The sequence below is a fragment of the Lycium ferocissimum genome, chromosome 7, assembly GCF_029784015.1.
Source record: "Lycium ferocissimum isolate CSIRO_LF1 chromosome 7, AGI_CSIRO_Lferr_CH_V1, whole genome shotgun sequence".
NCBI lineage: Eukaryota > Viridiplantae > Streptophyta > Magnoliopsida > Solanales > Solanaceae > Lycium > Lycium ferocissimum.
The window spans coordinates 25951671-25977947 of NC_081348.1; the positions used below are offsets into that span (position 1 = coordinate 25951671).

The 26277-nt window shown below is 32.2% G+C and overlaps 1 protein-coding gene across 1 annotated transcript; it reads right to left on the minus strand.

Annotated features, from left to right (window-relative positions):
• Positions 1–248: 248 nt before the first annotated feature.
• On the minus strand, positions 249–5784 carry LOC132064048 (BTB/POZ domain-containing protein NPY3-like). The gene is made up of 5 exons (XM_059456908.1): positions 5229–5784; positions 4201–4612; positions 3101–3170; positions 1572–2747; positions 249–1158 (listed from the first exon to the last, which is right to left on the minus strand). The coding sequence occupies exons 2-5, from the start codon at positions 4260–4262 to the stop codon at positions 595–597; spliced, it is 1872 nt and encodes a 623-aa protein (XP_059312891.1). The 5' UTR covers positions 4263–4612; positions 5229–5784; the 3' UTR covers positions 249–594.
• Between the last annotated feature and the right edge of the window lie 20493 nt (positions 5785–26277).

Consider the following 26277-nt stretch of genomic DNA (forward strand, 5'->3'; position numbering starts at 1 on the left):
AATTTCTGGACAATCACCACTATATGCTTCTTCTGAAAATATTTTTTTGTTAAGATTAATTCAGGCTATACATATAATATTTCGTACTTCAAAATGTAAGTTGTAATGCCAGATTCATAATACAAAAACACCTGTTGTATTCCCTTCACAGTTAGAATTTTCATGTTTTCGTGTCCATATTGCTCCCTTCAGATTCCATCAGATTTATTTCACCACCCGTATAAGAAAGAAAGAACATGAATGCAAAGTCCAAGCAATTTGGTTCTCACACTGAATCATAAAGACTTTGTGCTAATGGTCTAAAACCAATTCCAATCTTGTAAAAAGAGAGCCTAAAACAAAGGTAGTCACCTATATTTCTCTTTGGGAACAACTGAGTACAATGGAAAAACTATCAAACTAGAGGATCCAATTCATTCCCAAGCTGATCTAACCTTGCAAATACATTCTTCAAAATGCTCAAAACATTTAGGGGAATTCTCCCTACCAATTCAAGGGTTAGCGGCAGACTTTAACTTCTTCCAATCCTAGCATAAAACATGGGATGGAACTTTTACATAAACTTATGAGAAATTGGTTAATCTGCAACTAACATTAAGAGAGTGAATGCCTCCTACTTCTTGATGGGGTGGACTTTGATTCCCCGGCATTGGAAGATCCCGGGCTTTCTGACGTATCCGAGCTGCTGTTCTCACTTAGTCTATCTTTGTTGGACCACAGTTTTGAGAAAATCTTCTTGGACATGACTAAACCCTTCGCTTTGCCACCTCCAACTTTTTCAGCACCCATTTTCATGTCTATTGAATTAGTATCCTTGTCCCTCAACCTTAGCATAGCAAGCTCCCCTTTCAAAGCTTTAAGCTCCTCAGCAGTGGGGACCGCGTCCCAGTCCTCGTCTGTGTTTGTTGTAGCAGATCTTGAGCTCCCATGGGATTCACCTGGAAGCAAAGCCTTACTTGTTCCAGCTCGATCGGGTGTGCTGCCACCACCAGATGATGTTGTCGCTCTGGCTTGCTCAAAGAACAGAACTTGTACAACTACTCTCAAAGGAAGGCGCTCGTTCTGCACAGCATGCATACAGGCCTCAGCTGATAGCTTCCGGCAATCCATTAGCTTACAAATTCTTTTTCTTTCACTCTTGGTGATCCCAGGATGTTCCTGCCAAAAGGAAACGATCATTCAGAATCCTTCAAGATAAACCAGTCACACAAATGTACTTCTGGGGCCCCTCGAGGAGCTGACAGAGAAGTTTTCACTATTCCCTCCATCCCAATTTAAGTGAAGGTGTTTAACTGGGCACGGAGTTTAAAAATGAACGAACAACTTTTGAAACTTGTGGTCTAAAACAAGCCATAGATATTTGTGTGGCGTAAATCATTTCATTAAGGTTAAAATGGAAGTTTAGAGTTGAATTGTTACCAAATAAAGGTGTCATTCTTTTTGGGAACGACTACAAAGGAAAGAGTGTCACATAAGTTGGGACACAGGAAGTAAATATTCCTCCTTTTCTTTTCAACTATCTTACAAATTATATAACGTGTTGTTTGAAAAAGAGATATTCAAAAGGATACCTTAAGATACATGTCAATAGCACGATAAATTCCATCATGGGAAGGTCTCAGGAAGCCGGACACCATTTCAGCAAGATTGACAAATTTCGCCAAAGGTAGATTTGGATCTCGAGAAACTTCAGCAAGGTAACCATCAATCACCCTTGCCACCTTAACCTTCGAAGCTTCCGATGCAAATGCAGGGTACATCTCCTGAAATTCATTATCATCAGGAAAATCACTCTGACCGCTCCTTTTCTGCAGCATGAACTGCTGAACAAACTCATGTACTATGTCAATATCATATGTAATAGTTTCATTAGCTGGTGCTCGAAGGAGGAGGTCAGCTACCGATGCCTCGTCAAGCTGCTGGCCGATCCTCCTCTTCAGTTCACTTCTTACTGTTTCTCCACATTCCAAAGAAATAGACGTCTGTAACAATCTGACCAAGAAACTACAGGAAACACTACGATTCTCTGTGGGCAACAGAGAAGTAATCACATCAACCAAGTACTGATATTTAGAAGGATCACTTCCTTGGATTGCACCCTTGCTGAATCCCGGTAGCCTTCTGTAGGCATACGCTCTCAATGCTTCACCTATTACTTCTGAAGACATTCCTCCCTTTGTTTTTATTGAAGTTATAACCCGTTTATACAAGTCAATATGAAGTTCAGAAAGGTCCTCGACCCACCAGTCTCTTGGGACATAAGGTTGCTTTTTCACACCATTCCATAGCGGATCACTTCCATTTTCAGATGGAAGCTTTTTGCGGTTATATGTATAAGACCAGTCCACCTTTGAGGTGTCGATGTACGCTTTAGATGCAACAGAGTCTAGACAATGACTAACAATTTTTAATTCCTCGGACCAGGGAAGAAAAGATTTTGTTGTTTGGAGAACAATGATTGAATCTTTCCAACTACGGAAGATGCTAGATGTAAGAAAAACCTCAATCTTGTAAATAAGGTTACCCTTCTCGACAGTTTCATACATTTCCAGGTATTCCGCTGCACAACGAGCCGCAATCACATTATACGCATTCAGAGTAACTGTCATACCATAACAGAACTTTGCACATATTTCAAAAGCTGCAGGTCCACCGGGTATATCGTCGATGTTGATTTCATCATTGCTTTCCTCATTTGTATGTGCTGTCAACTTCTGCAAGCGAAAACTCTTGGACAGAAGGGGGAACTGGAGAAAGTGTAATCCTGTTAGTATTAACAAGTAATGCATTGAATGGATAAGATAATAAGCAGACACAACGTGAACATGAGTATGGTTCGCATTTATCTTCATTTTTTTATCAGGTAAGATTGTTTAATATCAGGTTGATGTACGCTGAAGGTGACACCCTAAATTCAATTTTGTCTATTAACCACTTTGATAATTGGTATAGACATGTCCAATGTCAACAGGATAACTAATAGTACTATTTCTGGAATAATCAGGTCAATCAATATCTAAGCATGTATTTCAAAATTACAATTTTAGTTAACATGGAGAAAAAAGAGTGTGACAAATACTACTTGAAACGGAGAGCATACCTTGTGGAGATAAAATTTTACAGCTCCAACATTGATGACCATGTCTGCCGCCAATTCAGTTGCTACATACCTGAATAGGAAGCTCATACATCATATTCATGATGAAACCATTTCAAACAATGTTAACTCAATAATATGCACATTGCTACCACATTTACAAGTAAAAAATTGAGATGAAACACCCCTCCATAGTCGCATAATTAATATGTAGTAGCTGGTACAAAAAATGGAGGTTTTCCCTGCCTCAGCAAAGGGCAATCTGATATCAGCTATCACAGAAAGGCCAGCTTTTGTCGAGGTAGTGTAAATGGTATATGATCAAAGTGCTTGGAATAAGGTTTGTGTAAAGGTTTAAAGGAGAGAGAGGAGGGGGTGTCAGTTCTCGTTTTAGAATGTAAAGGTTTAAAGGAGAGAGACGGGGGGGGGTGGGGGTGGGGGGTGTCAGTTCTCGTTTTAGAATAGTCAATATATCCTTTCATAGAGGAAAATCTCATTGGAACCACAAAAATGAGGTGGGCGGATTTGAAAGAATCAGTTGGCCAAAAACAGAGTATAAATTGATGAGCAGCACAAGGTCTTTCACTCTATCTTACTTTGCACATACATATGTGATATTTGACAAGAGGAGGGGAATCAAAAAGAAGTGATTGAGGCACTTAAGTCCTTTTGCAACAATAAGCAACTAAGAAACTTGTTTGTTCTAATACTTATCTTCACTCTTCTCAGCCATTTTCTGCACAAGAATATAGCTGCCTAAACAATGATCCACACCCATCCCCCCTAGTGAACAACTTGCTTTAGAATAATTAAGTGACTGAAAATTTTCAGGAGGAGCTTTTTAGAAAGGCAATACTCAAACACACATACATCCTTAGGCGTAAAGTATAAGTTCTCTCATAGTATTTGAGAGGAAAACCAGGCCAGAACAAAGACAACACATTCAAACAGGTATAGCACTACAAATTAATAAAAGTATATAATCCGGAAAATAAGACATTTATGAAGAATAGAAACATACCTACCTAGAACAATGGGGAAAAGGGATGCACAATGCTAGGAAGGAAATAAACTAAATTCACAAAGATGGACGAACTATTGACCTGATATTATCTCCTTCAGTCTGGAACTGATCAGGCTTGGATCCAAGTTTCATAAACTTCATCTTTGTGTAAGGAAAAAGTAAAGGGCAACACAGAAGTGTCTATATTTCCAAACTTCACAAGCTTTCAATAAGGAGAGTTGGCTTCTTTACTAATTCTAGTTGTAAGCTCAACCACAACCAACCACAAAATGCCAATCCAAGATATACAACCAACCGACTTAATACCTCAAAATATGCAAATTTTTAGCTCTCAAAACCAGAGGCCACCGCCCTTTCTCTAATTGTTTATTCCTCTACTCTTAGTACTACTAAATATTTAAACAACTTCCTTTGCCTTCTCTGGAAAAGCAAACACCAGAATCCACATTCCTCCACTCAATAATCCTCTCTCACCAATGAATTTGAAGGACCTGTAACAACAAAGAAACATCATCTTAGGTATGTTTTCAAGAACACAACAACCAAAATTGTCTGGAAGGTCGCATATACGTGAACAAACATGTACAAATACCCAAAATTTGTTCTGAACTGGAAAGGAAAACGAAGCAAATTTGCCTATAACAAAGCATCACATTGAACATATCACTTAACACACAAATCAAACTAGAAACGTGCTACAAAGCAAACCAACAAAACAATTACAAAGACTCTTGAATACAGCAAATCCATATTTTCTTGAAAAATACAACAAATTAGGAAGAATCCAATTGCAGAAAAATAAAAAAGAAAGTATCTTTACAGAGAATACCAAACAAATCCAATTCAAGGTGCATTTTCAGACATATAACAAAGAGGCAAAGAAGGGATTTTTATTTGAGTGAGTGATCTCCAAGCCAAGACTCACCATAAAAAGCTACAAAATTTCATTCGAAGGCAAGGCAAATCAATCCAAACAGAGCAACACAAGAGCGTAAATAACAGTATAAACGCACTAGAAAAAGCAGAACAACTTTGAAGGGACAAAACCAAGAAGACATTCCAAAGACTATGAGAAAAAGATCAAGAAACAACACCACAAAAACCAACCATGAAAGAGATGACTTGTCCCTAATCTTATGCTAGCCACCAAAGCAACACCGTGTATTCACTAAAAGCCAATCTCACAATGTTCCCAAAACAAACTTATCAATCTCTTTAGAATCAGCACCACTGTCCCCACTTTTATGTAATTACCAGTACAGATTATGAAGAAAATTACTCTCCCTACTAATTCACAAAATAGCTGTATTTAGCTCCTTTTTTGCTGTGTATGCTTGAAACTGGAAAGTGAGGTTCGCTTCTTTTTTGAGCAAATAAAGGTGTAAAGAATCATCATACTCAAAACTCTAATTATACCCTCTTTCTTCTAAGCATTTGGTACAGTGATACGCACGCCAATCTGACATATAGTCCACTTTTTTGCCTTACACTTTCCCAATTAAACTAAGCTTTCTTTTACCCGTATAGTTTTAGCAATAAGATAACGACCCCTCCATTTTCCTTCTCTTACTTTTATAACACTGCTTTCCATCTCATTTATCTTACATGAAAAAGAACTGATTTTAATCACTTCAGAACAGTTATTTTTAAGTTTTCTTCTTTTGCTTTTTTTTGTTTTTTTTTTTTTTTTTTTTTTTGTAGTAGTAGTAGTATAGGCTTGGCCTTTGGTCGAGTTGAAATATTGCTTACATAATGTAAGGTTGGGTTATATTTGTTGAGCACCAAAATATAGTTAATCTTAAGCACCATAGATTAACGAATGACAATTATAGTTACTGAACTTGTTTTAATCTACACTAGTAGTTGGGTGAAAAGTGTAAGTATCTTTTAAATGATAAGTAGTACGCCTCATAAGTCATAAGGTAGGAGTTGATATTAAATTTCCCAGCACCGCATGGATTTACTGCATTAAGAAAAAAAAAAAAAATATATATATATATATATATATATATATATATATTGATAGTGTCAAAAAAATATATGAGAACATTAAAATTCAACTACAAGTAACTGTTAAAATAAGCACGAATTAGTACCTGCAAATTTCAAAAATGATTTGCTACAACTGAGGAAGCTACACAAAATGAAAGTTCCTTTATGCTATCAGTATATATAGTTAAATTCTGGAATTATGTACATACGAAAATAGATTCATGACATTAATGGATATGAGAACTCAAATAGTTGAGTCAAATAGTTGAGTCAACTGACGTTACTAATGAATCTGAGGAATTCAAACAATTGACTTGACTCAACTGAATTTGAAGCTGAAGCATAGTTAATTGACTAATAGAAAGTAGCAGTAATTTGAGTGCAAATTCGTTCACACGAATGTCATGAAACAAAATCTCTGTAAAATGATTAAATGGTTAGTTGATTGGGACACTACATCAACTATTAAAAGTAAGTTTCAAGACAGTAAGCTAGCGTTTGGCCATAGATTCCCCCAAAAAAAAATTGAAAAATTTGATTTGGGTGAAGTTTTTCAAGTTTTGAAAATGTGTTTGATCATAGTTTTTTAAAACATATTTCACTTTTTATTTTGCAAAACATGAAACATTACTTATACCTATAAGTTCTAAAAACTATCAAGAATATCCAACCATACAAAACATACAACAGTCAGATCTCTCTATAACGGCACCCGCATATAACAACACCTTTCTATAATAGCCAACTTTTTTTAGAACCGATTTTTTATGTTATATTTTACTTCTCTATAACAGCATTTCACTTATAACAACAACAACCAACTTTATAACAGTACATTCTTTGTAAAATTACCCCTCATATAACAGCTATCTTCTTTTTTTGGTGATATAATAATTAACCATCTTTAAAAAAAATAGAATATCTATGATTACCAATAATAAGTGTAGAGATTTTGATAAAATATTTGATCATTTAATACACTATTACAACAAAAAAAATATTATATATATATATCATTAAATGATTTTCTTTCGTTATACAAAGTGTGATTAAGCTTATAATTTGACAATTAAAAATGAAAATTAGATATATGCATATATATATATATATATATATATATATATATATATATATCATTAAATGATTTTCTTTCGTTATACAAAGTGTGATTAAGCTTATAATTTGACAATTAAAAATGAAAATTAGATATATGCATCTTTTTTGCCTATAACAGCGAAATATCATTTAATTGTCCAATCTTGTTGAGGGAGTATATGACCATTCTAATAACAACTAAAAAATTGCGGACCCAACGATGCTGTTATAGAGAGGTTTGACTGTCTTTTTAATCCCAAATTATGCAGAACATGATAATTTAACAACAATTGCTAATAACACACTTACTAGCTACTACAATTCAAATTACAATACAAAGATCCATCCGTACAATGAAAAATCCAACGGTAGTAACTAGCTATTCTTTAATATAATCTTCCCACATTGTATGAACAATCTTCACTTTACAGAAGATGCTGCTTTAATTGTGGAAACATGATAGATACGACTTTAATGGATCGGAGGAACATAGTAGTAGAATTAGTTGGGTCATAAATAGATTATTTTTTTTATTTTTTATTTTTGTAAAATACAAAATTTTGGGGTAGTTTTGAAAAAGCCAAAACATAGATGTTGGCCCAAAAATAGGTTTGAGCCAGAATTTGGGAATTTAAAGATTTGTTTTCAAAATCTATTAAAATTTTATGACCAAATAAAAATTTGAAAATAAATCTTCAAAATATACTTCCAAAATCTATGACCAAATGAATACGAGGAATTCAAATAATTGACTGGACACAACTAAATTTGAAACTGAGCATAGTTAGTTGACTAATAGCAAGTAACGGTAATTTGAGTGCAAATTCGTTCACACGAATGTCATGAAACAAAAACTTTGTAAAATGATTAAATGGTTAATTGATTGGGACACCGTTACATCAAATATTAAAAGTAAATTTCAAGACAGTAAATTTGTTACAGTATGAATTAAGGACTGGCCATACTGTGGGTGGCACATGGGTTACTCATGGCTTCTAACTTTGGAGTTAGGACTGCGTTTCTTTTAGATCATTAGACTTTGCCATCGCTTTTAAATTTAAGTATACTTTGTTTTTGCGTTTTTCTTTTATAATCCTAGTATACGATTAATTTACGCACAACTCGATTAGTTTCGTGGGATATTTATTACATCTCACCAGTACATATATCAGGTAATTTTGTCCATTCAACTTTTGACAGATTAAAAACATCTACTAGTAATAATTTTTAGTTATGTTGGAATTAAACCTAAAACCACATAATATTTAAGACACTTCATTAATCACTAAGGCATATACGATCTTTAAATATACATTTTTTATTACCCAGAAGACTTAGGAAGAAAGAACCATTTCAGTGTGATTTCCACGTACCATGTGAATGGTCAACAACTTCTCCCAAAGACAAAACTTAAAAATCTTTTCTAAAATTCTTATAGAATTCTCATTAAAGAGAGTGGATGGTAAATATTGAAGTTATAATACTTTAATTTTACATTTATGTACTGAGCTAGTAGTTGTAACAAACTACTATTAATTAGTATCACTCATTTACTTGTGGTTCTCAAGAGCCAAATAAGTTGATCCTCTATAAACTTTTGTGTTGTCATCTTGATATGACTTATGAGAAATATGGAGTATAGCATAAATACATTTTAGTGTATTTTCTGAATAGAGTATAAATTTTCAAGAAATGTAACTCTAAAATTTGATTAAATGGACCTGCAATAAACTAAAAGTTCCAAACAATTTAGGACAATGGTATTTTAACTCTATATATATGACAAGGAATAGTCCAATCAAAAAAATGGGCATCCCCTCTATTCCTTATGGACAAACTGTGACCACATCCCTTTTCTCTTATCCAAAAAGCATTTTGTTTTTAATTTTTTCCTCTCGAAACCTCTCACATGCCCATGTCCCAAACTCCAAGCTCCTCTTCTTCCAATGTCACCTAAAATCAAATTAATATTTTCTGACATGCCATATTCTTTGCTTTTTTACACTTCCCTATGATAATGCTCCATTGCTAAATTAATTAATTAATGTAAATTCTAACATTGTGTAAGGAACCTCTTCACCCAACACATTCTTTTTATACTATATATAAATCTTCTTTGGTCTTCCTATTATAGTTTTTCTTCAATAAGATCTATGCAAAGGTGCGTTTGAAAATGTATAGTAGCATTGAGAATTGGGGTAAGCTGACACAGATTTTAGAGTCAATCGTGAGAAAGATACCATCCACGACATTTGGTCGGATGTCTAAGATTTCCTTTTGTTTTCTTTGCAATATGACTTGAAAATGTTTGGTCTAACAAACCCCATCACACGAGTGCGCTTTGCTTCACATGCACTTCTCGATGTCTCTCCCTTCCTTCTTCACATGCATGGAAAAAGGAATTTAATTTCTTATTTTTTGGAATTTATGAAATTTGGTAGGAGTACTATTTTCTTCCCAAATCTCAGATAAAGGAGAAATTGAATAGTTAGTTGGCAAGCAGATGAATCATCTCACTACAAGAAAGTATAAAACGCGCAACAAAAAATTTAATATTTGGCTAAGTAATAGTTTTATTGTTGGCAAAGAAAATTTTTGTTGCCAAAGAATTTAATTTTGTTGCCATAAGTATTGATTATTGTTGCAAAAGTACTTTTGCAAAAAAAAAAAAAATTGTTGCAATAAATTACAAAAGTTTATTACAAAAAAAAAAATTGTTGTCAAAAGTACTTTTTGCAACAATAATCAATCTATGGCAACAAAAATAATTTTGTTGCCAAATATATTTTTTCTTGTAGTGTCTTTATCCGAAGCAAAGAATATTACTCTTCCATTCCATAATAAGTGGTTTTTACGCTCATGCACACCCCTTACGAATTGCTTACTCCTAGAAAATTAGGAGTGTTTTTACTAACCTACCCCTAATCAAGTTTTACCATTTTTTAGAAAAAGAAAAGTTAGTTAATGAATCTTTACTATTTAAAAATGGGTAATCTTGGAAGAATCTGTCTAAAGTATTCTTGAAATCCTAAAGCACCACTTATTTTGTAAAAAATTAAAAGCCTAAAAAATCACTTATTATAGAACGGAGGGAGTAAGTGATTTCTTCTCATTTTACCTAAATTTTGATGGGCAAAGTTATTACGTTCATATGCTGGTGGGAATTAACAAAAGTCAATCAAGTGCGCGCAAATTAATACGAATACCCGTATTCATCAAAAAATTATGATGAATCCTCTGAAAGATAGATCGAATACATACCCGTATGCTTCATTCAAGTAACAACTGCTCCTATTAATTTGACACTGATTAAAGACGTAGTTAACTGAATGAAATGTTTATTTACTACTCCTTGTAAGCATGCGTCTTTCAACAACCAAAGGTCCCAGCTTTATGTTCTTTTCGCCTTCGTAGTTTTAAAATTTTTGCTCTTCGTGGTTATGTATTTTGTTAGAGATAATGTTGTGTTTAGTTGGTTATAATCTGAGCTCGACAATATGTACATTAAACACCTATATAAGTACTTGTAATGTATGACAGAATCAATATAATTGACTTGGAAAATCATTCAATAATTAAGCTTAATAACAACCTAATATGGTTCAGCAGAAGGTCTATTTGAACTATTTCGATGGCACATTAAGGTTCTTTAACTCGTTTCTTAAACTGTCTTTACTTCCATTAAACTTCAAATATTTAATTTAAACTAATTTTACGTTCGATCTGATTTTATCCGCTATAATAATGTAGTCATATTTTTCTCACATGAATTGCATTAGTAGACAAGGCAATGGCAGTGAAATTCACTTTGTAATGATGTAGGGGTGAGCATGGTACTGTAGATACCAATTATCATACCGAAATCAAAAAAATTATATCGCAGTTTTGGTATTATGGCATTTGATATGGTATTTGGTATGCATTTTTAAAAAGTTTGATATTCGGTACGGTATTCGGTATTCATAAAGAAAATACCGAAATATCGAAGTATATAATTACATATACAATTCATATATCTTAGTATTATAATACTGACATACATATAAACTAGTATTATTAGAAAACTAATTGTTTAAACGTTAGAACTTTGACTACACTATTGATTTTAAATGTCTTTTTTGTGTAATTGATTTACGAAGGGGATTACTTGTACTTTCTTTTGAATATTTTTACATTTTAAGGTATTTAGTACATAATAATTGAAACGTTTCCTAAGTAACAGAAGTTATAATTCTCCACGATAGGAGTATATGTAAGTCAAAGTCGGCAAACTATGGTACCGATTTACCGTACCGTAAAATACCGAAACCGAACCTTAAAATACCGAACCATATCGAATTAATTTGGTACGGTAATGGTATAGTAATTTTAGAAACCGAAAATCGAAGTTATCATATCGAAGTTTTAAATACCGCACCATATCATACCATACCCACCCCTAATGATGAGGGCTAGTGAGTTCAAAAGTCCGATGAGCGTCATCAACAGAATAAGAAAATCTTGTAGCTCACATGCATAGTCATTATGCTCTTTATCATTATCAATTACGCATCATCACGATTTGCTATACTTCTAAAATATTAGGGTTTTTTTTCTTTAAGGAAACGAGATTGGTTCAATGAATATGCGAGAATTAGGCAGCCTTGTTCATCAACTTTTTAAGGCTCAACCGCAAACCACAGATTAACTGGACGTTTATCAATAAACTGGAAAAAGCGCTTTTCGAAAAGTCAAAAAATGTTCTTAAGACCAAATTAAGAAATCCAAAGCTGCCGCCTGCTGGTGGTGAGTCACCAAGAGTTTGTAATGGCATAACTAGCTTTGTAATGTAAATTATTGCCTGTACACGACCAGTGACGGATCCAGAAATTTCACTCAGGGGTTCGAAAAAAATAACAAAAGCTAAATATAAAAATAATGTTGTTGATGGGAATCGAACCCAAGATGCTATAGACAATTTTGAACACCTTGGACCGCTTGAGCTAACCTTTTGCATATGTTCAGGATGTTCAAAAGTTAATATATTTATATAAACATAAAAAATCTACCCTATATATACACTGTAATTTAAAGTCCGCCCCTGTGCACAACAGATCTTTTCCTATTATCACACTGTCGAGAGAGTTAGAACTGAGATCTCGAGTTACAATTTTGAGAACTGAAAACTCATGTGGTAGGGATCATTCCCCTTTTAATGAGACACAAATTTAAATTAATTGGGTCGCAATATAGAATTAAACCTCGGGTAGAAAACAGTAAAAGTTCGGTTCCATTCAGACGAAAACTTCTACTTCATTGTAATAGGACATGACCACCTTTTATATTTTAGTCCACTAGTATGATATACAAAAAGCAGAGGGTTCAATCAAATGTGCGTATCATAATATCAAGAAGATACTCAATCCATGAAATCTTTAGTTCCTTTTTTTGAAGGATTCCTCCATCAATTAAGAAGGCTAAAGAAAGAATGCATTGCTGGGAAAACACTCGACAGATTGTTTTTACACTTTCTTTGTTTTATTTTTGTTGAGAAATATTGGTACTTTATAATAAAGAAAGCATAAGAAATTAAATTAAGAAAGTATTGCTGGGAAAACGTTCGACAGATTGTTTTTTCTTTTTCTTTCTTTTTAATTTGCATTTTGTGAGAGATATTTGTACCCTGTAACAACAAGCAGATCTTAGTTAGGTGATACTTTAGAAATTTTAGAAAGGATATGTCAGATACTCGCTAGACAATATTTGGGAGAGAATAAGTGAAGATGCTATATATGCACTAATTGTCAAAGCAAAGAATCTGATGAATGATGTAGGAGACCATGTAATAAATATTATATCGCTCACTTTATTTTATTTGCTTTTACTAGGTGAAGAATTTTCTTTAAGAATTTGTTTTCTGTATCGGTTAGCAGTAATCGTGATTTTTAATGTTAAATGTGAAGAACCTCAGAGTGTGAAACGTGCATGCATAAAACATTAATGTTCAAATTGACAACTAGTTAAGTAAAAGATAAAAACTTTCCATAATTGCCCTATATAGATATGATTTCTTTTTAAATAAAAGAAAAAGTACATTAATTAAATTCTCACTAAAAATACAGCTATACTAAGACAAGTGGCTTTATATTTGCATTTAAATTAATAAAGTAGAAAACTTGCATCGCATGTACATGTCATGAAAAAAACAGGTAGTTTCTAGCTAAAGGAATCCATGACAGTATATTAAGCCTATAAAATTAAAGTGACCATGATGTCATATATTCCGTTAACTTGCTAAAAAATGGTTGAATCAAAACCAAATTACCCACGCTAACTTATTCATATATTTTGAAGGTGCTCTAGATGTATATGTGGCAGTTCATGAATGTGTTTACAACACTAAGGAAACATGATTTTGGCCAATGTGTTCACAATTCTTCAATAGCGATATGAAACACCAAAAAGTTATTGGAAAGAGTCTTTCCTATTTTAAATTTTATTACTTCGAACGACAAAAATAAAAGAAGAGGAAGTAAAATGGAAGATTGAAACTCGTAATTACTGTGTCAAAAGAAATTAATAAATAGGAAAAAATGAAAACAAAAGAGGCTTGAGACATAAAATCAATTTCCCTTAAAAAAGATGCATGTATAAGGATATAACAAGTCAAGTTCATATATATGCAAGTTTTTCTATATGCCACTTCACAGAGGAAAAACTAATTTATAAAATTTGAAAAAGTGACTATTCTGATAATCATCTTAATTTCATATTTGTCCATTTTAATTTAAGCTTTAAATAAAATCGGAAAATATCAAGGCTTTTAATATATAAAGCCTTCAAACTCATTTCGCCCATTATAAGACAATTCCACTTTATATATATGACAAATTGTTGTGTAAAAAACGTTCATTGATACTATCCAACTCTATAAGTCTTGGTACAGTGTTTTTAGTATTCATCAATTTAGGTCCAAACTTATTTACGAGTACATATGCGTCGTTACAAGTCGTTTCTATTTTTTCTTGTTCAAATGGCAATTGTAGTTTCTACAAATTAATGAGCACTTTAATTGATTAATGTACAGCTTGAATGGTTTAAACAATGAGCTCTCTTAAACTATATATTAGACTGGTTTTAAGAAGTTGTGTATGACTGACTGCGTTTTTTGAGCTGAAATTTGCATTACATCAAGTGAAAGCTACCGCCATCACTTACGTACTTGTCCAAGTAATTTATCTATGGCGCAGTCAATTACTTTCCCTATCAATATTATAGGATTGCCTACGATTATGGAGGTTTGGCAGCTGCCCACTCATTGGATATAAATATTACTCCCTCCGTCCCAAAAAGATTGTCCTTTTTTAACTTGGCATAAAGTTTAAGAAATAAAGGAAGGCTTTTAAAATGTGTAGTCCAAAATAAGCCTTAGATATTTGTGTGACTGTAAATCATCTCATGAAGTTAAATTGTTTCTAAATATAGAATGATGACAATCTTTTTGGAACAGAAGGAGTTTGGCGTGGGAGAGCTAGCTAATATATGGAGTACTTGTAAAAGGGAGGCCTATACTCCATAGGTAATTAATTAGGTATGGACCGTCCTACAACTAGTAGGACTATATCTTTTTCCCTGCATTTGTGGTCCTGAATAACATACTTATATACTGCTGCTACGCTAATCGAAACCTTTGGATTTTAGTTGAGGTAGCTGAATCCACAAACTAGGTTAAAACACATTCTGTAGAGGAATATGGCAGAAGTCAAGATAAAGAATTACCCTTGTTTGATGCTTGTCATAGAAAAATATAAAGCAATATACTAATAAGTTATTACTAGTAATAACTATTGCAGTATTAGTTAAACTTCAGTATGAATACAGTGTAATTTTTTTTTTTACATAATCATTAAGTCACTTAAAAGATGAAATATAGTAACCCTGTTAACCTAAAATATGAGATAATTAGCTGCTGTAACTAGTTAAAACACACACACACACGTATATATATATGTGTATGTATCTGTGTGAACGTATGTATAAATCAAAGCACTTCTAGAAAAGAATGATACTCTAATTTAGAGACTGAAAATTATAGCTAAATTTGTGGCCTTAGTGCAGCAGTTTCATCGTGCCATGAGACGAAAAATGGAATTTTTACGTGTTGCAGCTATCATATAAGAGGTATTTAAGTATAATAACTACACTTTAAATATATTAACATACATAGCTATAGCAAAACATATATTACCACTCGTAGCTATATTCCTTTAATTTTGTGTATTCTAATTCCCATCTCTCCTTCTCTCTTCTCCCTCACCCCTCTCTCTTCTCCTCACTGACGGCGCCAACAATAGTGGCGTTATCGTCACTGAGGAGAGAGAAATCGTTGTCACAAGAAGTCATAGGTGGGGGTGGACGTTAGTTAGGGTTTGGAATGGAGAGAATAGATGACCTAAAAGGTAACATATGCGCCGAAAAACAGTGTGTTTCTCAGATCTAGTGGTGTCGCCGTGATATCTCGGATCTGATGGTGTCGCTGTGGCGCTTTACATGGTGGCGATGCTGTGGTGTTTCAGATAGCCGGATTTGAGTGGATTTTGCATTTTTGAATGTAAATACAGTATATTTTTTTTTATTTTTGCTTGTATTTTAAATCTCTGTATTTTTTTGAATTTTTGTTGTTTGAATACAGCCGAATATTCGTGTAATTTTTTATTTTTTGTTGTTTGAATGCAGCCTAATTCAATGCTCTTTTCTCCCTCGTCCTTTTCTTTTTAATCTGAGCTCGAATACATTCAAATATAGTCAAAACATAGTTGAATACATCGGTGGTGTGTCTTTCGGATGCGAGATCTGATCGTTGTGAATGCGCCGATGATCACTTTTATTTTGGAACTAGAATACATTCAACTATAGTCGAATACATTCAACCAGTTTCAGATCTGGTCGCTGCCGGACATTGCAACACCGACGACATTGCTGATTGGAGCTCGAATACATTCAAAATAAAAGGATACATCAATTTATATTCATGCATTTAAAAACAAAGGAATACACACATAGCTGGTAGATACTAGCTAGAAATGCAATAATCGTGATTGTAGCTATATCATGTTAGGTGCCTATAAATAGTAGCTATTTATGTAAGTTCTCCATGAAAAATAGGCAAGCGAGTAAAGGAAGAAAACGAATTGGGCCACAGGGAATTGTGTGTTACTGTAGAGCCAAGGCCCAAAACAAACATACTGCAGTTGAAGTTGATTTGCAGTGGGCAATGCGAATTCCGGGTGGTCTTTAAATTTTGCCTCAGCTATATTTGAAATCTTTAAATTTTGTCCTTCATTAAAAACCCGTAGGTTCGAGTTCGAACCTCCACTCAAAAATTTTAAAAAATTAGCAAGGCAAAGTTTAAATTTCGCTATACCCTTTGCATACACTTGTTAGGAATTAAAAAGTTATCTTGGACCAAGATACTTATGCTTTTATTGGCGACTTACTAAGTATCTTAGATCGGCTATAACTTGGTAATTCCTTCACAAGTTTATGCGGATCCGGCGTACTTGGGCAAACTTTTAATGGGCAAACTTTTTAGTTAAGCCTTAACTAAAAGTCTTTTCCCTAGTTATGCTTTATGTGGCATACTTTTAGTCAAGGCATAACTAAAGTATGCCCCATAATGCATAACTTTTCCTAAGACATACTTTGTTTTATAAGCCAAATTTGGTTAGTTCAAATTAGCATATTGGCAACCAATTGAACTTAACATCAATGAATAGCAGGGAAAAACGAATCATACATTGGCGAAAACAAAGCATGCTCATAAAAAGGCCGATATTGTTTTTATATTTTATCTACCTGCATCGTAGATGTATTCAATTTACACAACTTGGTAAGTAAATACTAGCAGACCGAGATACATTTTGCAACATTTTTAGACACGAATATGCATTAAGATACATTTAGTTAGAACAAACATCTACATTCTTTATTGGTTTGTTATGATTTAAAATTAGTCCGGTCCCATTAAAAGTTTGTCCGTAAATATGGCTGACCGGCTAAACTTGGAATTATCAAAGTTATGCTCTTGGACCGCATAAACTTGTTAATGAATTACAAAGTTATGCGGACCGGCATACTTACGCCAAGTCCGCCCTTTGTCATAACAAGTATGCGGTCCGTTGCATACACGCGACCCAAATCTTGCCTTGCAATTTTTTATTTAATTTATGCTTAAGCGGGGGTTCGAACCCGAGACCTCATGCGTGAACGCTCGGGTTTGCAACGCAAAGGGCAAAAATTAAAGACCAGCAATATGGGGGGCATAATTTAAAGACCACAAATATGAGGGGCAAAATTTAAAGACCACTCCAAAAGAAGGGTAATCCGCGCAAAAAAAATGATTTGCAGTGTGGATTATCCATTACAGAAAGAGATAACAGCGCCGGCTTCCACGCTATAAAACACAAAAGGAACTGGGCCGAACAATGCAGAAGTTAGGGAGGGCCTTTTTTCCAATGACCGCCTTGAAACTGGCCCAGCAAAATTAAGCCTGTTATAATAGCGTAGGTTAGTCATTTTTCAGCCTTATAATTGATATTGGCAAATTATGCCCGTGCGATGCACGGAGCCCAACATAATTAATTTAGTTACTCACTTTAGTTAATCTTTATGATTTGTATATTTTGCAAAGGATACCTCGATTCTCCTTAATGAGTCTCTATATTTTGTTTATTTTCCTCTTATTTTTCCCCTTAATTTCTGAATTGTTATTAAAATTTGTCTTATTTTTTGTTATATCCGCCTCTTTTTATATTTAGTAAGTTGAAAATTCAAATATCCTATATGTCAAGTTTATAATCACAAGATTCAAATGATCTTTTATTATATTATACACATTTTTAGTTTAGAACCACAAGATTCAAAAGTCTATCTTTATTTCTTAAACTTAAAAATTTCAGTCAAACTTAGACACTTAAATTGAGACAGAGGGACTGTATGCCAAATGAAGGAAATGAAAAACAATTGAGACACTACGTTAGATCTAATTAACAAAGAAATTTGTACAATAAACTCACCAAAATTAATAGCAAAACTCTAATTTAAACAGCAAAAATTAAAACAAAATCTCAAATTCAGAGTACCAACTACATGAACCACCAAAAAACCTTCCTTAGTGAGTCTCCATATTTTGTTTCTTTTCTTCTTATTTTTCCCCTTAATTTCTCAATTGTTGTTAAAATTTATCTTATTTTGGTTATGTCCGCCTCTTTTTATATTTAGTAAATTGAAAATTCAAATATCCTATATGTCAAGTTTATGAGCACAAGATTCAAATGATCTTTTATTATATTATACCCATTTTTTAATTTAGAACCACAAGATTCAAAAATCTATCTTTATTTCTTAAACTCAGTGTCTAGTCAAATTTAGACACTTAAATTGAGACAGAGGGAGTATATGCCAAATGAAAGGACAATTGAGACACTGCGTTACATCTAATTAACAAAGAAATTTGTAGAATAAACTCACCAAAATTAATAGCAAAACTCTAATTTAAACGGAAAAAATTAAAAGAAGATCTCAAATTTAGAGTACCAACTATATGAACCACCAAGCAGTATTTTGTTTCTTTTCCTCTTATTTTTCCCCTTAATTTATCAATTGTTGTTAAAATTTGTCTTCCTCTTTTTATATTTAGTAAGTCGACAATTCAAATATCCTACACGTCAAGTTTATAATCACAAGATTCAAAGGATATTTTATTATATTATACATATTTTTAATTTAGAACCACAAGATTCAAAAGTCTATCTTTATTTCTTAAACTCAATATCTAGTCAAACTTAGACACTTAAATTGAGATAGAGGGACTATATGCCAAATGAAGGAAATGGAAGGAAAATCGAGACACTGCGGACGCGTGAGAACTTAAAAAGTAAACACACAAGAGGTAGAATTAATGTTAAACTTCTGAAATGTACACATGTTAGATTCTGCAGAGTACGATTTCATGTATTTCTATAATAGAGTAATAAAATGAAGTGTAGAAGTAAAGAAATATGATAACTTAAAAGTGGAATACACGTGTACAGAGAATAGGTGGCAAACCAAGTAGCAGTACTTGTTAAATGAAGTGGACCCACGACTGGAAAAAAAGGAAAGAAATCAAGTACAATTGAAATAAGTCCAAATTTTAGTGTACAACTTAGACAACTTTTTGCACAATTTCTTGTTGCCGTGTTCGCCCCTCTTGAACACTTATATATATTAGAAATTTTTAGTAATGTGGCCAAGTAATATGGGACGGAAGGAGTACTTTATTTATTAATTCTTAAAGAACGTGAAAAGTCAAAAGTGAACAAGTAAAAGTGCACGGAGGAAATAAATGTGTCGAAGAATTAAAATTGAAGTGTATACGTGTATACATGAGAAGAGAATAAATATTCAGTGCTATGACATATGTCCACGTGGGATAAAAAAGTAGTTGGTTAAAGTGTACAATTTATATAGCTTTTGGTACAAGTGCTTAGTTACTATTACTAGTTATAATTATCACTATATAGAAAATGAGTTTCTATATAGTTCGTCGTCAGTCACTCCATTAAAAAAAAAAAAAAAAGTGGGCCCCACTCTTCCATAATAGTAGAAAAATTATTAAAAAAATAAAATTAAGGTGGGCCCAATCTTCTATAATAGTAGGAATGAAAAAAAAAAAATTTAAGGTGAAGCCCACTCTTGTATAACAGCACATATTAAAAAAAATTAAGGTGGGGTCAGCGTGAATAATTAGGAGACAAAAAAAAAAGGTGGGGTCCACGTGAAGAAGTAGGAGACAATTGCTTGGAAAAAAATTAAGGTAGGGTCCACGTGAAGAAGTAGGAGACAATTGCAACAACAAAAAAAATAGAATATTTAAATAATGATAATAAGTTCAGAAAAATGGTAAAAGTACGCTTAGAGAAAATGTAAAGAAGAGAAGTTCGAGAAAAAAGAAATAACGATTTAAATTGAATACAATACTGCTAAAGAAGTCATAAAATCAAAAGATTTAAAACTTATACCCTTACCTTTGGGTATAAGTTTAGACACATACGCCTCACACGAATAATGACGAATAACATCAAGAAATCGAAATATAAACGGTCTTCTATAATAGTAAATTAAAAAAAAAAAAAAAAAAAAAGGTGGGGCCCACTCTTCTATAATAGTAGAATTTAAAAAAAAAAAAAAAGTTAAGTTAGGCTCCACTTTTCTATAATAGTAGAAATTTTAAAAAAATCAAATTTAAGGTGAGGCCCATTCTTCCATAATAGTAGAGATAAAAAAAAATTAAGATGGGATCCACGTGAAGAAGTTTATAACCAAAGAGATATTGACACGTACATATATTAAAAACGTACATATAATATGTGTATATATATATATATATATATATATATATATATATATATATATAGAGAGAGAGAGAGAGAGAGAGAGAGAGAGAGAGAGAGAGAAAAATAGGACATTTAAATAATGATAATAAGTTCAGAAAATGATAAAGGTACGCTCAGAGAAAATTTAAAGAAGAGAACTTCAGGAAAAAAGAAATAACGATTTAAATTGAACACAAAAACCGCTAAAGATGTCATAAAACCAAAAGATTTAAAACTTATACCCAAGGTATAAGTTTAGACACAAACGTCTCACACAAATAACGAGGAATAATATCGAGAAGACGAAATAGAAACGGTCAAGAAACGTATACACATATTTTCTTAAAATGAAGAAGTTTGTCTATATTTAAAAGTCTAAGACTACAACAGATGCTGACACATGAAAGCGCTTTTCAGTGTTATTGAGTAGAAAGAGATGATGGCATGAAACTCGGTAGGAGAAGGTGTATTTCAAATCTTTCAGTTGGAGAACCAAACCAGGAAAGTCATATATGGGAGAAGCGGACTAAGTCAAATTATTTATTGATATTTTCAATTAATTGAATTATAATACTTTCTGTAATAAAATTTTCATAATTATATTACTAAAATGTACTTTCTCTGTCCTAATTTATGTGACATAATTTGACTAAGCACAAAGTTTAAAAAAGAAAGGAAAGATCTTTGAAACTTGTGGTCTAAAACAAATCATAGATATTTGTGTGAATTTAAATCATTTCATTAAAGGTAAAACGGAAAATTTCAAGTTAAATGATTTCTAAACATAAAAATATATCATTTTTTTAGACAGTCTAAAAAAAAGGGAAAGCTACGTATATATACATGTTAAGGAGAAATATTTACGAAACGTGATGATATTTTTCCTTATTTACAAAACATAACGATATTTTACGAAACATGACGGATTCTCATATATTTTTCGTTTTTTAATTTTATTTTCAGAAAATATTTTTTTTTTAAAAGATAATTTTTAAAAAAAATAATTTTATTTAAAAAAAGAATTTATTTTTAAAAAATAATTTTATTTAAAAAAACAATTTATTTTAAAAACAATTATTTTAAACTTAAAAAAACAATTTTATATTTTTTTTTATTTTTTTGCTCAAAGGCTTAAAAAATTAGTGTATGAAAGCTCTATGAAAAATGTATGAAATGTGTATGTGAAAGCGAAATTTTTAATATAGTTTTTCATATACAAAATGTGAATGAAATTCTAAGTCTTGAGCGAGATATACACATTTCATACCATTTTCATACATAAAATTTTGAGCGTAATGTTTAAGCCTTGATCGAGATATACACATTTCATACATTTTTCATACACAAAATTTGAGCGAATTTTTGAAGCTTTGAGCAAGATATACATATTTCTTACACAAAAATTTAAGTGATCATTTTAAGTCTTGAATGTTGTATTAAAGTTGTATACAATGTTGTTGTAGTTGTATTAATTTTAGAGAAATCTAACATGAACTTTATACACGAAAATGTGAGCGAAATTCTAAGCCTTGAGCGAGATACAAATTTCATACCGTTTTCATACATACAATTTTGAGGTGATTTTTTAAGCCTTGAACGAGATATACACATTTCATACAGTTTTCATACACTTTTTGAGTGAACTTTTTAAACTTTGAGCGAGATATACACATTTCATACATAAATTTTTGAGCGAAAAAAATAAAAATAAAACTATATTTTTAAAGTAATATTTTTTTAAAAAATAAAAAAATATTTTTTTTAAAACAAAAAAAGAATATTTTTTTTAAAAAATATGTTTGTTATAGGGTTTGTAATGTTATATTTTGTAAATAAAACTATCGTCGCGTTTCGTAAATATTTCTTGTTAATATGTATATTTACATAATTCACCAAAAAAAAAAATGTGATATTATTTTTTATGTTGGCCATCTTTAGACGGGCTTCCATCATCTAGTACTTAATATAAGAGTCTAGAAGCACCCACATGTTCGTTGACATATGCGCTTCTACCAGGGTAGTTTAGGCTTTTCTTACGTTCTTTGCTCTTGCTAATGAGGGTAGTTTTGGAAATTCAAGATTTATATGCTTTTAATCTGTTGTACCTCAATATGTCATGTATGTACTATTTCTTGTTTTGACAGCTTTCTATGAAATTTTGGGCCCCACCTAATTACTTGCTTTTCCTGCTGGCTTTTGGAGTATTCCCTGGACATGTGGGCTCCATATGTATCTTACATTTGACAGTTTTTTACAATATCCCTGTTTGTACCATTTTGTGCTGCACATGGTACAACTTTTGCAGCAGTATTCGTCCTTCTTTCTCATTTATAAATAATAACAAAATAATCATTATGCCGGAGTTTCAAATTTTACAAATGAAATTCTATGATAATATGCTGAAATTTCTCATGTAAAAATTGAAACTCCAAAATACTACATTATTTTTTATTTACACATCTTCCGTTAAGGTTCCCATATAGGTTAGTTCCACTTTTCGAATAAGGGCCATCTCAAAGGGTTTGATACTACTACGACCGGATTTAACATGCAGTCCAGCCCATTTTCTTCTGCCTTTCTTAAGGAAACGAGGAAAAATATTTTCAGTACAGTCAGTCATATGCGTAAACGTTTTCCACTTGTCTGTTCTATGGTTGAACGAAACTAATATACTGAATTTAAATTAATTGCATTGATAATATAATTTCTTATATAATAATGGAGTAGGAACTTTAATATGATAGCAGATTAGTTATCATTTTTATCCATGACCAATTAATGTTTATCAAAAAATTTATATGTCTTTACCTATAGGCTATAAAGCAACTAGATGTGTAATTATTTTTTACATCATCAGTAAATAGAATTTAATGTCATTAATATTATAGTATGAGTACTTCAGAATTAGCACCATATTTTGTTATACTTTCTCTTCTAGTTTATATTATACCTCCCGTACAATTTACTCTCCTTCGTTTCCGTCTAAGTACCGTCTAATGCAAAGAATATTGACCACCAAACATCATATATCTTCATCATCCATCAGAAGTAGTAATATTCAACAAAACATTTGAAAGTAATAGGATAATAAGATTCCTTGTTTCCTGTTTTTGTCCTGGGGTCATCATTGGGCCCAGGATCGTTACGTCAAAGGACAGTGGACGGTTTTCGCAAAACAAGTATCAAATGTTGCAATGGCAAGTAAGCTACAAAACCACAAATATTTCAAAGGTGTCTAAAGTCAAGTCGCCCTTAATCGTACTGAGTAATTTTGCTGCCCCACCACAGACCTCATCTGCTAGCATTCATTTATAACGTGTGTGTCACGATCGGGCAAATGACTCGGTTTGCCTGGCAAATTGGTATTCCTCAATGGTTTTACTATTTACTCGTGAAACAATGCAATTTAACAATGACAAAGCTACAAGTTTCTGCTAAGAATATTTAAGGTTTAATTATCTATACATATATATATTTCCTCCGTCCCAATTTATGTTGCGATCGTTTGATTTCGATATTTAAAAAGTTTTTTTCGATTATTTTTTTTATTTATCTTTTAAATATTTTGAATTATAATTATTATGACCATAGTTTTTTACGTAGTTTTCAAATATGTAAATTTTATTTTAAAAAAACATAAAAATTTCATGCCTAAATTCACGGCCAATATTAAATCCGTCGACTCTCGATTTGAATGGTAAGACGTCTTGCACACAAATCGATGTAAAGACTATAATTTTTCAATGAATGAAGTTTAACGACCATTCATTACCCTATGTAAATACGCCACTGTAATCTAGCATAATATCTTCATCCGTTAGAATTCCAAATTACACCTTGTTTGGTTCTCAGTATTTCTGTTAGGAGTCATGTTACCTTATATACTTAAAGGCGTATTTAGGACGACTTTTATGAGTTAAACTATGAGTTCAGTTGAACAATCTAAGTGTGGTTCCTGATTTAAAGAGAGAAATCAGAAAGGCTGATAAACAATCGAAAATGTCAGTCTCTCTCAATCATATATAGTCCAGCAAGTCCAAACTTATTAATAGAAGATTGGGCATCTGTCAAGCCATCAATCATAAGTTTCATTTACTGCAAACCAGTAACTTTTGAATGTACAGTAAAAAAGGAAATTGATCTAAATAAGTACTCCTAATAGTTAGTTGAAAATAAATTTATACAACATGTAAAAAGAAATAGGCTAGTTTTCGTGTATCAACAACTGTATTCTTCTACGTGATGCTGAAACTCAATTTATGTTTTTCAGAGTCGTAAATATAAGGCTAGGTTTGAGATTCTCATGCATAGGGATTAGGGGGAGAAGAGAATCTATGAATCATGGTAATTAAGGAGTTGGGCCAAGCTTGTTGCTTTATTGGGCATGGAAAGAGAAATCAGTGTGTCATTGATAAAGTCTAATCAAAATAATTTAAGTTGAATTATGGCCCTATGATAAATAATGTATTGTAGCCTAGCTAAGTTGGAAAAAAATGGGTAAGCTTTCCTTTTTCTTAATTATGTAATCTTTTGTTGAACTAAACGCCGACAGTTTTTGCGTTTTTGGAGTTTAGTCCAAATTAATTAAATTAGCGCACTTCAATTTTGCACTAGGCAACTCCCTTCCTCAAATTCTTTCTATAAACAAAATCTGCAAGCAAGCAAATATTTTTAACTTCTGAACGTGGGTTAGTTTGGCAAATTTTGAAGATGAAGTAAACTTAAGTGAAAAAATATTCAATGTGTACGGTATTTGCATTCTACATACGACTAATGGGTATGGTGTTTACACTAAAGTGTAATTTAAATTACAAGTGCAACAGGAAAAGAAATTCAAAGAAGTGGGGATAGTACTCATTTGCGAATAGGGAAACCATGAGCTTGTTATGATTATGCCCAATTTGGCGTAATAGAAAAGAAAAAAAAAATGGGGCAAATTCTAGTGAAAGTTATTATGATGAGAGATAGAAATTATAAAATTTTACGAAATGGTCGACATGGTTAATTATATCATACGGTTGAGTAACGTTTAACACTAATCACTAAATATACATGGATCCTCACTGCTCTTTCCAGCGATGGTAAAGTCCCCACAAATCACAAAATAATTTTCTTATCCGAAAGAATTTTTCTATTAATTAAATTACTTTTCCCTTTCCACATAATTAATAGGAAGTAGGAAAAAGTAAATTGGACAATGCTGATCAATTGTGATACCATTAAACACAAATTTCACTACGATTCGAATATTGCAATTGCCACTAAAATGTTCGTTGGGACATTATAACAAGGGCGGAATTGAGCGCAAGGGTTCAAATGAATTAATTTTTTAATTATCTTGTATATATAAAAAAGATTCTTTTTATGCATATATAAAAAGTTATAAATTCTCTTAACTTCTTCATGTGTTAATTTTTTTATATTTTAAATTTCTTTAATGAAAATTCTAATATCTCGTTACAAATGTACAAATGGAAAAATCATAAGCAGAAGCTAAAGTCCATGTCATGAGGCTGGTCTTAATGTAAATAAAAGATATAGATCATAAGCAATATTACCGAAACAGTAAAAAGAATTTGGTGTGGTAGGTGAAAAGGATTGCACTGTCGTTTGCGTACTTGTAGATCGATCTAACCACAATAAATAATTGAACAACTAAAAGTAAAAGGTATTGG